Raw genomic sequence first — 16,542 nt, 5'->3', positions numbered from 1 at the left:
TGTGTAGGTAGAAGAATGACAGGAAGCAAATGGCAAGTAATTTAGGTCTCTTTGCATGCTTTACCAATGATAGTTGTGTTTCTTGATGTCCACCATATTTCCCCAAGTTTCTCTCATTGCACTAAATGGAGTTATATTAGAAGGCTGTAGTGAAGAAAGTGGTCCAAGTCCAGTGGACGTGAAAGATGGTAAATCCTCAGGCAAATCGGAGCACTGAACAGCCTGTGGACCTCATCCAGGTGGATTCTGCTCATAGCTTTTACCGGGGTATTGTGTTGAAGGTGGCCTGAGACTGTATGACACATAATACAACTGAGTGAACCAAAGAAGCAAAGATTCCTGACTTTTCCACTCTGTGATTCTTTTTCTTTATTCTAGACCAGGAGAGCTGCTCAGATTCCAATGGTGGTTGTACTCACCAGTGTATTCAAGGGCCCTATGGGGCTCAATGCCAGTGTCCATTGGGATACCTGCTTGCCAATGATTCTAAGACCTGTGAAGACATAGATGAATGTCGTATTCCAGGCTTTTGTAGCCAGCACTGTTACAATATGAGAGGTTCTTTTCGGTGCTGGTGTGATCCGGAATACAGGTTAGACGCTGACCAGAGGACCTGCAAAGCTACAGGTAATGAAAGTGAACTAACTGCATCCAGTTTACCAAGCACACTCCAGAGCTTAAGATTAAATGTCACGTTTAACAAATTTCACCATCTTTATATAATGCTTAATGAATTCAGTTCAACCAGTATTAATTCAGTTTCTACTACGTGAAACTATTTGTACTATGTGTTAGGGTATTGCTTTGGCTGCTTTGAAAGTGACCAGATAGTGACCACCTAGAGGGGTGGGATACGGAGGGTGGGAGGGATACACAAGAGGGCAGGGATATGGAGATATATGTATATGTATAGCTGATTCACTTTGTTATACAGCAGAAACTAACACACCATTGTAAAGCAATTATACTCCAACAAAGATGTTAAAAAAATAAATAAATAAAAGTGACCCGATAAAGAATGCTAAAACAAAATAGGCAGTTTCTTTCTTTTTCAGGCAGGAGTCTGGAGGGTAGACGGTTCAAGGGGTAAAAGCTGGTGTGGCTTCCATCTAGGGATCCATTGTTTTTGCTCTAGTCTTTGCCTGTTCCCAGAAAGTAGGAAAGGGGCGAGTAGCTTCCTTTTAAGGATGGCACCTAGAATTTGACACATCGTTTCTGTTCACATTTTATTGTTCAAAACTTAATCATATGGTCACTCCAAACTGAAATGGAAATGGGGAAATGTCTCTAGCTGGTAGGCCCTTGGCATAATTTATTACTAAAAAGGAAGAAGAGGAGAGGGGACATGGGGATGATTAGAAGTCTGCCACAGCTGAATGCAAAGTACAAAATAAGCAAGTACAAAAGTAACTATAGTAACAGGAAGAATGCAAGTAGAGTTCACTCCAGGTTGATATTTAGATAAACACTAAAGTGTAATTCAAGGAAGAAAGACATTTTGAAAGAGCTTACTTTCAACACTCATGAAAATCAGCTAGCTATTAAGGTAACATCATTCTTATAGGAATTTTTGTTTGTTTTTCCCATTACTCTAGTTTGGAATGACATCTTCTTTCTGTTACCAAAGGTATGACATCAAATATTGATTGTTTTTTCTCCCAGAATCGTTGACACTTGTATTTTGTTCTTGGACAGCATCTGAAAGCCTGCTGTTACTTGTGGCAAGTCAGAACCAGCTTGTTGCTGACAACATCACCAAGCAGGAGCACTCCATCCACGCCCTTGTCCAGGATGGTTCTCACATTGTGGCTGTTGATTTTGATTCAGTCAGTGATCATATCTTTTGGTCTGATGGAACTCAGGGTAAAATCTGGAGTGCGTTTCAAAATGGAACAGATAGAAAACTAGTAAGTACATGTCTACTGGCCTTTGACCTGACTAGTTCCCCTGTCTTGGGTCTATTTGCTGTTACTCACCAGTGAGAGAAGGCCCTACCTCATCTTAGATCGTTCTCAAGTTTTCCTCTGGGCCACATCACACCCAAGGGACGCTTATGTTCCTAACTCCTATTTGATGGGATCTGAAGGGAGATACATGGCTCTGAATTGCAGGTCATATGATGCAGAGACCTCACAGCATCTTGGAGGTTCCTTTTGCAAATTTTTTTCCTAGTGGATGAGAGATAAGGGAAACACAGGGGAGGTTGCTTTTCTTTTTCTTTTATCTTTTAAAAATGATTTTAAAATTTATTCTTTTCTTTGCCATTATGGTTTATTACAGGATACTGAATATAGTTCCCCATGCTATACAGTAGGACTTTGCTGTTGAGGTTGCTTTTCTTAGCTTTAATTCAGTTATGTTTCTTGATCAATCTCCTGGAGTTTCAGTTTCTTGATCCTTGATGGTTATGTTTCCTCTGCCCCTTAGAAATTTATTTTGTAATTGCTGGCACTCAATCAATAAAGGTATTACTTTTGCCATGTGAACACTGTAAAGTTTCATAGGGTTGCCAGCTTAGCAAACGGATACAGCTTTTGTTTAACTGAAAAAATTCTGAAACCAAAATGAAACTACATACTAATCCAACAATAGAGTATTCAGTTCTACACAATCTTGTATATTTTTCCAGAAAACCCTACTGTTTCTACATGGGAAGACAAAGTTTTCTAATCTTCATTAGCAATCATAGGACAAATTAGATGCCTTATTCTCAATTTTCATAGAATTTCCATGTTTGCATTCATTTATTCCCTTTAGAATTCACTCGTTCTTCACTTTTGTCTTTAGACGCTTGACAGTGGTATCACCATGACTGAAAGTATTGCAGTAGATTGGGTAGGACGCAATCTTTACTGGACAGACTTTTCTCTGCAAACAATTGAAGTCTCTAAACTGGATGGGAGTCACAGGACTGTGCTGCTTAGTGAAAACATAACAAATCCAAGGGGACTAGTGTTAGATCCCAGAACTACGTAAGACTTCTTTTTTTTTTTTTTAAATGATGTTGCCTTAACATTGTATGAGGGAAAAAATAACATGACATGCTGTGGCTAATATTCATATCACAAAATTTACACATTGATTTATTAGCTTGGCAATATATGATTAATTCTAATGAATGCATGCAGTAATATTCCATAGATGGGCCATGGTACTTGTGCCATGTATACCTCATGGTTATACAACAAAAAGCCAGATTTTCCTGCTTCAGTTTCATATTGTTTACTAGAACTTCCTTTTATGTCATGTAAGGAAGTTTTTGCCTGCTGGCCCTAAAGGGAAGAAGAAGAAATTCTCCTGTGTGCTTAGAAAACTTTGAAGGCTTCTTTCCTTGAATTTCCTTAGATTCTCTTAGATTCTTTTCTGCAGGAAGGTGAGTTAGGCAAATTATGTTCAATGCAATGCAGACTTCCTAGATATTGTAAAGTAAATTTCACACCCATGAAATTTATGATAAATCTCTGATGATGAATAAATTAACTTATCTTAAAAACAACAGGGTAGATAAACAGGGACAGATGAACTTTTCTAGGTCAACTATTTGTGGATTGTACAGAAACATGAATCGGCCTTGAGAAATTTCAGTGTCACAGTATACTGCATGTTTTCTGAACATTATAAAAACACCCAGATGGCTTGTGATTGCATTATGATTACAGTTTTACTTTGTGACTCTCAGAGGAAATAATAAGCTCTGTGCATATATTCTGACCTGGAGATGAGTTATTTTAAGCAGAGCTTAAACATGATATTCTGTCCCTTAAAATGACAGTTATTTTCCATTTTGAAATATGTCCCATCCAATCGGTAACTATTTTCTTTTCACAGTGCCTGTGTGATGTTCTGGTCTGACTGGGGCCATCACCCTCGCATTGAGCGAGCTAGCATGGATGGCAGTCTGCGCACCGTGATTATCCAGGAGAAGGTTTTCTGGCCCAATGGCTTAGCTATTGACTACCCCAACAGGCTGCTGTATTTCGTGGATGGCTATCTTGATTACATAGATTATTGTGAATATGATGGAAGCAATCGGCGGCAGGTGATAGCCAGTGATTTGGTAAGTTGGTAGTGAGGAAAGGAAACTAAGACCACAATAATGGTTTAGTAGGAAGCAGATAGAGTAACAAGAAAGCTAAGAAATTCACTGTTGTGTCGTAGACATTACAAGGTCCATCGAGGAAATATCAACAGGAGGAAGGGTCAATCTATCTTTTATTATTGACAGAAAATCAATATTCTAGTTCATGGTCAGATTGTGCCATGTCCAGGAAGGATTAATAGCTCGTGTGACTTAGTTGATCTGTAGATGCTAATCCGTTGCTTCTCTAAGTCCATGTAAATAATGATTTAATTATATGTAGATTCCCTCCATGAAATCATAGCCTGTTATATGTTTTGTATTTTTATTCAGGAAATTCTGGTGAATTTATTGTCACAAGTTAAATGAGAAAATATGTATTTTACCAAAAAGCTGTTACTGATTTCCATTTAAGATTGTGATTGTTTATAGTTCTATGGCTCGAAGAGGCCCTGGGAGATCTCTCCTGTAACTAGACAGGTGATCTACATAAGTCACCTTACTTTCTGCACTTCAGTTTTGCTTTTGTTTATAAGATGGATGCCCAGTGTAATTACCAGAGTAAAAATGAAGGCTAAGTGACACAGGTACATGAAAGTATTTTGGTTGGTAAGTGGGATATAGGTCAAGAAGTATATTTTTTTCTATCTCTTGACCAATGATTTCGCTATGTCTTTATTAAATTAAATGCTAAAGGAAACCATCTTCTTGGGGAGGTATCCTTTTCTACTTTGTTCATCTTCATTTTTATTTCTAGGTCTCATTGTTCTCTTCTGCTTCACAGACTCTGCGGCATCCCTACTCCCTAAGTCTCTTTGAAGATTCCGTGTACTGGAGTGACCGTGCTACTCATGAGATTATGAAAGCCAACAAGTGGCATGGGGGGAACCAATCAGTAGTACTGTCTCTTCACCAGCCCCTTGGAATTGTTGTGGTTCATCCTGCAAAACAACCAGCTTGTAAGTGATAGAGATATCCTGCATGGTATAGCTTGGAAAACATTGATCTGGGGAATGTAAAATGTATAACGTTGCAGACCCATTTGTTTGGACAATACGTTTCCATGACCTCTGTTTACCATGGAAAACTCAAATCTTGTATGTCTTTACATACTCAAGTCTCCCTGGTCTTTTCTCCCACTTTCTTTTGCTACATTGGACTTCAATGGACTTCATTTTGGTACAAAAGCATACCAGGCTACTTACCATCTCTGAACGTCTGCACTGGCTCTTCTCTCTGCCCTGGGATGCCCCTCGTCTAGATGTCTGCCTGAGTTGCTGCTTCATGTTATTTAGAATTCTCTTAGATGCTCCTTGGTGGCCCTCGACCATCCTATCGAAAATGGCACCACCTCTCATAATTCTTTTGCTCTTTACACTCACGTTCTAAAGTCACACAACTTAGGAGTTTAGTTTTATCTATCTTTGTTAGAGTATCTGCCTCATGTTTACAGTATTCCCAGTGCATAGAGTGGTGTTTGGTACATAGTGAAGGCTTGCTAGTTTTTGAGTGAACAAATGGATTACTGCATCTAACAAGGTGTATGTAACAAGAATATATAGGACCTTGAGAACATCCTATGAGCACAGGATGCACACAGGATCCCTCTACTTCAAGGAGCAGAAACACACAAGATGTCATCAATAGAAAAATAAAAGATTATTATCTAACCAAAAGTTGGACAATAGTGGGTAAATGTCAAGGTCACATAGGGAACACACAACTTGGTTTCATTTAATGTAAAAAGATCTCTTTGGGGTCAGCCAAGGAGACACATCTTATGTAGCATCAAATTTCTATTACTAAGCTCTGGATTACTCAGTGGCTGTTTGTTCTGTTTATAGACTGGATTGATCTGTGACCTTGGGCATGTCACTCCTCCCTCTTATGCCTCTTATGAATTCTATGTTGAAAGAACGATGTTGGGGAAGGGTAAAGTAGTTTAGGGCAAATACCAAACCAGCCAATGTAACTTAATGTATTATGTCTCCAAATATTGGGGGCTTCTGGGAGGACAATTTATTAATTGAGATATAATTGACACATAACATTGTATTAGTGTTAGATGTGCAACATAATGATTTTATATACGTATGTATTATGAAATGATCACTATGATAAGTTCAGTGAATATCTATCACCACACATTTTTTTTCTGTGATGAAAACTTTTAAGATCGACTCTTTACTATAGTCATCATGCTGTACATTACATCCCCAAGACTTATTTACCTTGTAACTGGAAGTCTGACCACCTTCACACGTTTTACCGCCCCGCATTCTCTGCTTCTGACAAGGACCAGTCTATTCTCTCAGTTCATTTTTTTAAAAATTTAGATTTAAAATTTAGATTATTAAAAGTGATATCATATAGTATTTGTCTTTCTCTGTCTGACTTATTTCACTTAGCATAATACCCTCCAGGTCCATCCGTGTGTTGCAAATGGAGGATTTCCTTTTTTGCAGGCCCAATAATATTCGATTATATGTGTATATATACATACCACGTCTTTATCCATTCATTCCGTGCACTTTAAAGTGGGTGGTTTTCCATTCACCAATGTTTTCTTCTCTTCTCTTTGTATTACAGCCACAAATCCATGCGTCCATGCCCAATGCAGCCATCTGTGCTTGCTTTCCTCAGAGAGGCTTTACTCCTGTGCTTGTCCTTCAGGGTGGCGTCTCTCTCATGATTCTGTGACTTGCGTGAGAGGTACAGTATGTCCTTTAAGTATGTCCTGAAGGTGGAGCTTGCCACAGTTTGTACAAAGCTGTGTGAGCTCTAAACCACTTGGTGATGGAGTGTGTGCTGTGTTCCCTCTGATCAGCAGGTATCTGTAGAGTGTGTGCTATATGGACTGTTAACTGAGCACCATATACAGAAACTGTATTCAAATTGACCATATACAGAAACTGTATTGCAACTGAGTTGTAATTGTAATATAGTTTCTGTACATGCAGCTAATATTATGTGTGCATGTAATTCAACAGTCTTTAACCTCACATTTTCTCTTACCTGGTTATAGTCAGGCAAGCTATGATAATGGGAAGTTCCAGATTCTGCGTTTAGAAGTAAAAATCCTTGATATTTGTGGATAGCTTCATTTTTTAGGTTCCTGATCTCATCTTTATTCTCATAACCAATAGTTAATAATGAGTGTTATAGTCTGGGTGTTCTGACTCCAGTTTCAGTACCTTTACTATTACTGTATGGTACTTTAAAAATGAAAATTTTCTCTGTATGAAATATTTTAAGGGATTATTTGAACAATTTATTCTTCATCTCATTCTAGATATCTTACTGGGTTGATTGAAGAGTATGTGGAGAGTTATACTAAGTACTTTGGGGAGCAAGAAAGGAAGGACAAGATGTAGTCGATCCACAAAGGAGATTTCTAAGAAATCATTTGCCTTTGCTTAAAAATCTAAAGAGGTAGTCTAAACTCAAGTTTCTTTCATTACTCAGTGAAGAGGAGTAAATGTGTTTTGATACTGATAAAAAATGGCTGTAGACCATTTAAAATTAAATGGTTAATGGGAAAAAATTGCTAAATTAAGAGAAAAATAGAGTCAATCTAGAGGGAAACTTAGTTTTCAGATGGAAAGTATATTCCTGAATCCAGGAAATTTATGGTGTTTACAGGTTATGCGGATGTAAGGTTACTGAAAATCAAATTCCATCGACATGTAATATTTTGCAATGATACTTTTGTGATGAAAGATTTTAATTATTGGCAATGCTTACAAAGGGATTGACATTTGTCATTTTTCTTCAGAGCTTTATTATAAACCTAATCCTTGTTGACATTGCTTAATTTAGTGTGTCCTCAGAGTCTTTCAGCAGAAGATTAAACTGGGCTATAGGCATTCTGCATACAAAGCATTCTTTCACCACACAAAGATTGTTGAACTGTGCATTGGGGATTGTTGTAATCTGTATTACTATCTGATGGTGATTGATAAGTGTAAACTCTAAATAGTACCTTTTGTTGTTTCACAAATAATTCCACTAGTGGTTTTCCCATGGACTGACTTTACTGAGGTGGAACCTTTTCAATAGTTTCCAACCGGCTTCTGAGCACCAGCTGGGTAACTGAGTGCCAATATATGTGAACTAAAAAAAAAAAAGTTCCTTTTTTTTTTCCAGCAGGAAACTTAGAACACTGTTAACATTCACAGATGAAAACGTTTTACTTGATTTAAATGTTCGATTGCCTCTAAAATGTTGTCTGCGAAGTGTCTAAAATATCTTTGGAAGTGCTTATGTGATAAGATCAAGTGAAGAAGCAGAGATGGTTTAATATTGGCTATGTAAAATCATGCATTAAAAAAATCTGGAGGACAAGATACACAAGTGCCAATAGTGCTTACAGTTGAGAAGGGGGATTATGGAATATTTCTGTTTTTTCCTAATTTTATGCTATACAATTTTAAAGGGAGAGCTTTCTCTGTATGAAATACTTTATTATTGTTTAGCAAATATGTTCCCCACAATGCCAAAGAAACCCCCAAAACTCAAACCACAACATCTTCCCAGCACCCCCTAAAATTAACAACTGCAAATCCAGGGCTGTTCAAAGTCATACTTTGGGAGGAGCTAGGCTTGGGAGTCATAAATGTCACCTCTTAGTGACAACATAAATTTCCCACTCCTGACTGTTGTTTTTCACTTCTTTACTCTGCTAACACTAATCTTGATAGGATCATGACATGAAAAATAGAAAATGAAGAAATGTTCTTTCCTTTCAAAAGACTAAGACCTCCTGAACTCCTTTCCAGCCAACCCTAGGTGCTGCTGTGCCTACTGTTTCATGGTCATGGTCCATATACTTTGTCTGGCCCTCCGAACTCTGAGTTCCTTGAGAATAAATCCTCCACCTGGCTCCTTGATGTATGCTTTTTGCCCGTGGCACACAGTGGCACTCAGTAAATGTTGAGTGAATGACAAACCCTCCAATATCCCTTTTTGCTTCTTCTCCATTCCTGTGTTTTTCACCTGCTCATTCCTTTATAGATGTGTATAGTCATAAAATCACTCCTCCTGTTTTCCTTCCCACGGAGCACTTTTCATGCACCTTCCTATGCCACCTGTTGTCTCAGTGGTCACTTCTGCCAGTGCAGCATTAAATGATACCCCATCTCTGGTCTGTGGCCCACAAATGTTCACTGGCTGTAAACCCTCTCAAACACACCTGCAGTGATCAGATGGAGGTCCTGAGACCCATCCCCAGAGAAGAGTAGTGCTGAAGGAGTAGTGCTGGGTGCTCTCAAGGGAAGAGCTTGTTAGAGGGATCAGGAAGGCCCATGTTTGATGGATGAGAAATGCAGTTTTTTAGGCCTTAAACAGTGCTTTGGTTGACAATTTTTCCAATTAAGCAAAAGAAAAATTACCCATTAAAAAGAACAGAATCAGGTTTTGAGTAAGTAGAAGTTCCCCTGTGAAACTGGGAAATATTTCTTGTTTCTCTGAACCAATGAACATTTATAACATATAATTAATACATCATTAAATATCATCTCATTATATTCAGGGTACATCTTAAACTCATAATTTTTAATTTCTGCAGTTAAATCAAATGAATTGAGTGGTGATTTGATATTTGATAAGTAGTACACAACCTGTACTTTTTGCAGAGGAGTGATTAAGAACATAGGTTTTGGAGAGTTCAAGTAACCTTGCTGTGACCTGGGTTAGATATGCTAATAATTTCTTTGTGCCTCATTTGAAATTTGGGGGAGGGGGATAACTATCAACAAGCAGGGTTATGAGGCTTCAGGAAGAGAAATTAAATGAAGTAGTACTTGTTTGCTGCATGCTGTGTAGCATGTCTTCTCAATAAATGGCGACGATTATTATGGTTGTTGCAGTTGTTCAGACGAGAGGCATAGTGGAGCAGCTGAGAGAGTCAAGTCTTGGGAGTTAATCTCATTGCCTTGTTTCTTGCGGAAGCTGCAAAGCTGTGGGAAGCTCCTTGGCCTCAGTTGTTTCTGAAAACAACTTTGCAGGCTTGCTGTGAAAGACTAAATGCTATATATTGTAATACTTTGTAAAGTATTAAGCATGACGAGTTGCAAATTTTATTTTAGATTTGTACCAGGTTAATAAATTGAGTCATTTCTCAGTAGTGGAAATGCCAGGAACAAGGAAAAGCCAATCGGACATGAAAGTAAGTAAAGAAAAAATTGTCAAAATAATCCTGCTGAAGATGTAAAGCTTCCTTGATGATCAAAATAATGCAAACACCATTTTTAGCCCATGAAGAGTATGCAATGATTGATCATTTTATATAGTATCTTAATAGGTGCTATATCTTATATATCTTAATAACACAAAACTCACATTCCAAAGTTTTCCTTTTCTCACAGAGGAATGATAATAAAACCCTACTCATGAACTTCATCAATTTTTTGATAAAGGGACTATAATTTGGATAAAGATCATCTTTAAAAATGGACCTCATTATCTATTAAAGAGCCTACTTGAACTGGTAGTTTAAATAAGGCATTATGAAGATGTTTAAGTTGCAATGTACAGATACTTTTGAGAACTTTAGAAGGCACTCTTTACATATTTATTTATGTATCCATCCATTTATTCATTTATGGGGTCATTCAGTTAGCAAATATTTATTAGACAACTATTATAAGCCAAGCTCTGGGGACGTGATAGTGAGTAAATCAGACAGGGTCACTGTCCTTTGGGAGTTAGAATCTAATGTGGAAGGTAGACATTAGTCAAACAACAATTGGGATTATAAATTAGATTTACTTAGTAATTAAAGTCTCTCATAAACGCTAGGCAACACTTTGTGGTGTTATTTTCTGAACATAATTAAAACAAATGAACTGCCATTCACCAAGAGGAGTCTGTAAATTTTCTTTCACATTTTGGGGCAAAATCCAACTCTCCTTTCTCTGAGTTATTCTGCGTATAGAAATGGAAGAACTTCTTGTCTGTGACTCTTAGCAAGCTTGGATAGTTTAGCAGCATGAGTAAGGAATTAATGAAGAGTATGGTAAATGCTGATCTACTTTGGGTAATTCCAGAGGTCTTATGTGTGAAGTTGATGGTCTGGTCATGCAACAACCCATTGAAACCCAATGGAAGGCCCTGGATTATCTGGTGAAATATCTATCATGCGTTATAGTTATTGCAGCAGTTCTGCAGTGGCATTTTGTCCCATCAGATGGTACCAATCCACTACCTTCTGTTACTCTAAATGTCTGGGATATAATTTTGAGAGATATTCTGTTATTTTCACAGGTGATGAAGCATTCCTAATAGTTGTAAGACACAGTATAATTTTTGGAATCTCCCTTAACCCTGAGGTGAAGACCTTTGATGCTATGGTGCCCATATCAGGGATACAGAATGGTTATGATGTTGCAGTTGATTACTCAGAGCAATTCATCTATTGGCTTGAAAATCCAGTAAGTTTCAAATAACATTCAAAGTACGCAACTTGTTCTTGAAGAGCTTACCTGCACTGAGGCCTTCTTATATTTTTGCTGTGTGGGAAATGGCCCAGACATAAATAGATTTACCACTATGCATTTTTAAATTTTGTGAGGGATGTCAGTGGGAAGTTGGCCTGGATCAAAGATCTGATAATAAGCACATTTAAGCTATTGGGTATATTTATTCATTCAACAAGTATTAAGTGACTACTCTTCTCCCTGCACTGAACTAACTGCTTCCAACTGCAGAGTACATACCAAGAGGAAGCAGTAACAAAGCTTGCTCTTAAGGAGCTTTAGTCTATTAGACGAACATAAAAATGAGGATATTAGACTAATATAAAAATGATCATCGCTCAAGATCAAAAGCAATAGTTCCGTAAGGTAATTCCAGGAAAGCATCTGATGTGGCCGCTGTGGCCTTCACTCAGAATCTTTGCCTCTAGGATAAAAAAGAACACTCCTCCAATTTCCTTCCCACTGGGACCCTTTCCTCACCCTTTAGGGAAGAAACCTGTGAGGATGGGGAAGGGGCAAGGAAAATACAAATGAGGAAGTGAGGGAAGATCTTTGTGGTTGATGCTTGTCACCTCTGTGGAAAAATATTCTCCTGGCCTCCTGATTCACACCTGTGACTTTGATTATTTTTATGACTCTTTGGCCTGTGGTGGTTAAGGAATAAACTTCTGTAGCTGATATCAGAGGGAGCCTGAATGGTAAGCCTTGTATATTCCTGTGATGCACTTGAAAATCAGTGTTTTCAGTGTTGCTGGCGTTAGCGTCATACACAGTAACCCCAGCCAGTGGCCCTGAAACACGTGTGAGGCGTGTTAAAGAAACACAGTAGCTGGCAGTAGCTGCAGTGAAGCTGTGGCCTTCAAACAGCTCACCCCTCCTTGTCTTTCTTACCAGGGTGAAATTCACAGAGTGAAGACAGATGGCACCAACAGGACAGTGTTTGTTCCTCTATCAAGTTTGGGGGCTTCTACAAGCCTCGCCTTAGATTGGCTATCAAGAAACCTTTATTATACCAATCGTGGAACTCAGTCAATTAAGGTAATGATTCCATAATACTATTGACACAAACACTGCTTTCTTATTCACGTAAAATCTATTCTCAGGAAATGCTGTCATATGGAGGAAGCAAAAGGGGAATTAATATTAACTATCAAAGTCTCTGAAGCCAAGGAGAAACCTAAAAATTGGAACTTTCTACTGCCCTACTTTGTCTCCTCCTAAGTACAAATGGTAATTTGTTCATATAAAAGGATGTTAGATAATTTATTAAGATATATGCAAAGATAAATAAAAAATTATGTAAGGAGTTCAACATAAAGGGAAGCTTATAGTAGGCAAGGCATTTTCATTATCTTTCCTCATCAAGTATTCAATACTATTTCAGTTCTAAACCAAATTTATAGGTTACCTCTGTTCTTAGATGGAAATCTTTCTATGGCTCCAACAGTGAAACAGAAAGTAGAAACTTGATTCTAATTCCTTTGATGCTTTCCTTTTTTGAGATAAGTGTTTTTTTTTAAACTCTAATTCCCAGAAGAAATTCTATAGGGGCACAGGTATGAAATCACATGAAGTAAATCAGACGTAACTTGACTAGTACTGGTTTGCTCCACTCTGGGACAAGGTTAAAAACATGTGATGGATTATTAATTCAGAGTAATTTTGAGAGTGAGAATTCCTAACGCAAAGGGGTGGTCTTGGGAGAGCGACAGTAGGGTGACAGTCCACTGCGCAGGATGAGGCACCAGTTAGTAAGTTGGTTCTCTTTGGGGCGTTCAGAAAGATTAATGCTAAAGATGAGGAAGGCACACAGCAGCTAAGTGGCTAATTTAGAGCAGATTTGCTAGGAGGAGTGCTTATTCGATAGTCAGCAAAGGTCTTCCACAAACATCATCTCATCCAATCCATACAACATTCCCGAGGGCAGGCAAGTGTAGTAAATGGTCACAGTGACGGGGACATTCGCAGTACGCATGCAGTATGCTAATCTCAAGCTGGGTAGAATCAGCAGCTCGTAACGTGAAGGGAACCTTGGAGACTCATCTGGTTCAAGCTCTTTGTTAGATGAAAATCTGAAGCCCACAGAAGCTAAGAAACTGGCTTAAACAGTCAGCTTCACTGCCCTGATTCTGAGGGAGGTGGGTGGTCTAACTTTGCCTTGTTATAAACCACAAGTTCGTCAGTCTAGCCTGCTTCAACCCCCTTTGACAGTGACAGAAGGTATTTTGTACAACCTCAACGAAAAGTATCACTGACCCATCAAAACACAGGCAATATTTACTGCCCAAGACCTTTAATACCAAACTCACATCTCTCTAGAGTCCACTCAGTAGAAAACTGTCTTCATTCCAAATGGCAGTTAATCTGTTCCTGCTTTGTAAGTGGGGTCTTCTCTTTTGGACTGATACTCTTCCAAGAGCAGGGCACATGTCTCCTCCATCAGGGTTAGATACAACAGAAAAGCGCCAGTTGAAGAAGTGAGTATGTGTGTGTGCATGTGTGTGTATTGGTAAGGCCACTTTGACCATGGAAACCTGAAGTTGGTAATTGTGCTCCAGATGCAGTGAGGTCCAGAGGAGAGAAAACTTGCTTTGGAGTCCTGGCTTCGAGTCTGGCTTGCTTGCTCATTTATGCATTCATTCAATAAGCGCTAGGAAATGCTTTCCATGGATTGGTGCCATGGTTAGTCCTGGATATTCAAGGATGAACCAAACATTTGTTTTTCCTGCTTTTAAGTAGCTCACACATCCGAGAGCTAGACACATAAACAAATACCTTTGCTCCAGTATAAGTGTGATATGTGCATTGAATATAAAGAGAGTGATTAAGGACAGAAGTAGGTGTGTGGGGAGAGAACGGTGGGCTTCCCCCCAAGAGGTTACCTGAGAGCTAAGTCTTGAAGGATGACCATCCTTTATTTCTGCCTAATGAAGAAGTAGGGGGAAAAAAACACTTGAATAAAGATCCTGAGATATGAAAATGCATTTTGTGACTGAACATGGCGTTCACTCACAGACTGTTTGAAGTTGGACAAATTATATAACTTCTCTGTGTCTGTGCTTCCTTATTTATAAAATGTGGTTAATAGTTCAGTAAGTAAAAGTACTTGACGCTAAGGTATCCTGCGAATACAGAGCCCTGTTTCCCTCAAATCATCAATATATTTAGACTATCCATAAAGGTAAATTGCCCCTTTAGTGTTTTTAATTAGTTTTTTCCTTTGGTGGTATCAATTGCGACTCTTCCAGATGAATGTTAGATTGATTAAAAAAACAGAAATAGTGTTCAAGTACTGTTTTCCTGTATAATATCAGTTCCAGAGTAGGAGAAACTCACATTTAATTCCAACTCTTCCGCTAGGGGTAGCTGTGTGCTCACTCACTAAAAGCAATTCTGTAGCTGAAGAGTGAACCCTACAGAATGGCTGTGTGTGAGAGAGCTCCATCTCTGCCAAAACACAAGGAGACGGACTTCCCTTTGAACCAAAGCCATCCTTAGGGGAAGGAGAGAAATTGCAGCAGGAAGAGGCAAATTGAAAAGAGAAAAAGTATTTTAGTCCAAATAGGAGAGAAACGTACCACACAGGAGAGAGAAAAATATAGAGAAGAGTGAGGGAGAGAAGGGTGTGTGTGTGTGTGTGTGTGTGTGTGTGTGTGTGTGTGTGTGTGTGGCTTGTGGTGTGTGTGTGTGTGTGTATGTGTGTGTGTGAGAGAGAGATGTATACAGATAGAGAGGCAGAGATTGAAACAAACACAAATAATCAGTTAGTGTTGAAATGTAATTTTATAGAAAAGCCTTCATGCAAATCAAGAGGTATTTTCTTATTTCTTATGAGTTTTTCTCATCTCAGACTGTCTCAAGTGCATACCAAAATAGCCTTGTTTCTATAAGAGACTGCATCTAGTCCAGTAATCCATATCCCTCTGTGGTGTTTCACAGTGTTATAACACTGTGGTTATAACAATTCCAGCAAGATTACTTAAAAACATAACATTGGGAAAACCATAAATCCTCTCTAGCCTTCTTTTTTTTTTTTTTTTTTTTTTGCGGTACGCGGGCCTCTCACTGTTGTGGCCTATCCCATTGTGGAGCACAGGCTCCGGACGCGCAGGCTCAGCGGCCATGGCTCACGGGCCCAGCCGCTCCGCGGCATGTGGGATCTTCCCGAACCGGGGCACGAACCCGTGTCCCCTGCATCGGCAGGCGGACTCTCAACCACTGCGCCACCAGGGAAGCCCTAGGCTTCTTTTTCATCACGTTATATGAGCATAATGCCATCTATCTCGCAAAATTACTGTGAGGATTAAATCCGATAATGCTCAGTATAAGGCCTGCTACATAGTGAGGTCCCAATAAATGGATCAATAAAAAAAAATGGAATACAGTTGTGCTGGGTGCTGTGCGAAGCACTTTACATGCATTGTCTCACGTTCCTGGCACCTCTATGCAGAAGGGAATTTGTCATCCACATTTACTGATAAAGTTCAGAGAGGTGAACTTACTTGCCTCAGGTCATATAGTCAGATCTGGCCGGGTCAGGATTTGCACTCAGGCTGTTAACTTGGCACAGAATTCACTTTAACTCTGTGTAAATTTGGACTGTTTCATCAACTGTGTTTGCAGTGATGGGCCACTGCGTGTTGTGGCCCAGTCACTGGGATACAGGAGACCTGTGGGGTTCCCAGTTGTCTTCCAGAGTTTTCTCATCTTTTTCTGTAGTTTCGCTCAGGCAATGATTCTGTATGTTCACTCATTTGAATCTTTCTTTTATCCGTATAAATATCCTCTCCTGGAACTTTAGGTGAATTGAAAATAGAAATTTGAGAGGTGATTTTGTTTTCTTACTTCTATTTTCTATTGAGCCGATTTTCTTATAGCCCTGAAATGCAATTAGGGATTATCTGAATATCATGCAAACCTTCCCATTCACCACAATCATGCTTTGAATTTGTTGTGTGTTTAAGTTCTCCTTCATCATAGCTTTCTTTA

General features: G+C 38.8%; 1 protein-coding gene across 1 annotated transcript in view; it reads left to right on the top strand.

Moving 5' to 3' along the window:
* LRP2 (LDL receptor related protein 2) overlaps positions 1 to 16,542 on the top strand; it is a 196,246-nt gene that overhangs the window by 99,506 nt on the left and 80,198 nt on the right. Inside the window, exons 26-33 of the mRNA XM_067027528.1 lie at positions 379 to 627; positions 1,696 to 1,907; positions 2,788 to 2,972; positions 3,829 to 4,057; positions 4,863 to 5,037; positions 6,668 to 6,790; positions 11,342 to 11,508; positions 12,448 to 12,591. Coding sequence (XP_066883629.1) covers positions 379 to 627; positions 1,696 to 1,907; positions 2,788 to 2,972; positions 3,829 to 4,057; positions 4,863 to 5,037; positions 6,668 to 6,790; positions 11,342 to 11,508; positions 12,448 to 12,591 — 1,484 coding nt within the window. The remainder of the gene's footprint in view (positions 1 to 378; positions 628 to 1,695; positions 1,908 to 2,787; positions 2,973 to 3,828; positions 4,058 to 4,862; positions 5,038 to 6,667; positions 6,791 to 11,341; positions 11,509 to 12,447; positions 12,592 to 16,542) is intronic.

Source organism: Kogia breviceps, chromosome 2 (genome assembly GCF_026419965.1).
Source record: "Kogia breviceps isolate mKogBre1 chromosome 2, mKogBre1 haplotype 1, whole genome shotgun sequence".
Lineage (NCBI taxonomy): Eukaryota > Metazoa > Chordata > Mammalia > Artiodactyla > Physeteridae > Kogia > Kogia breviceps.
The sequence above is the reverse complement of the archived record's forward strand: the minus strand, read 5'-3'. Positions and strand labels throughout refer to the sequence as shown.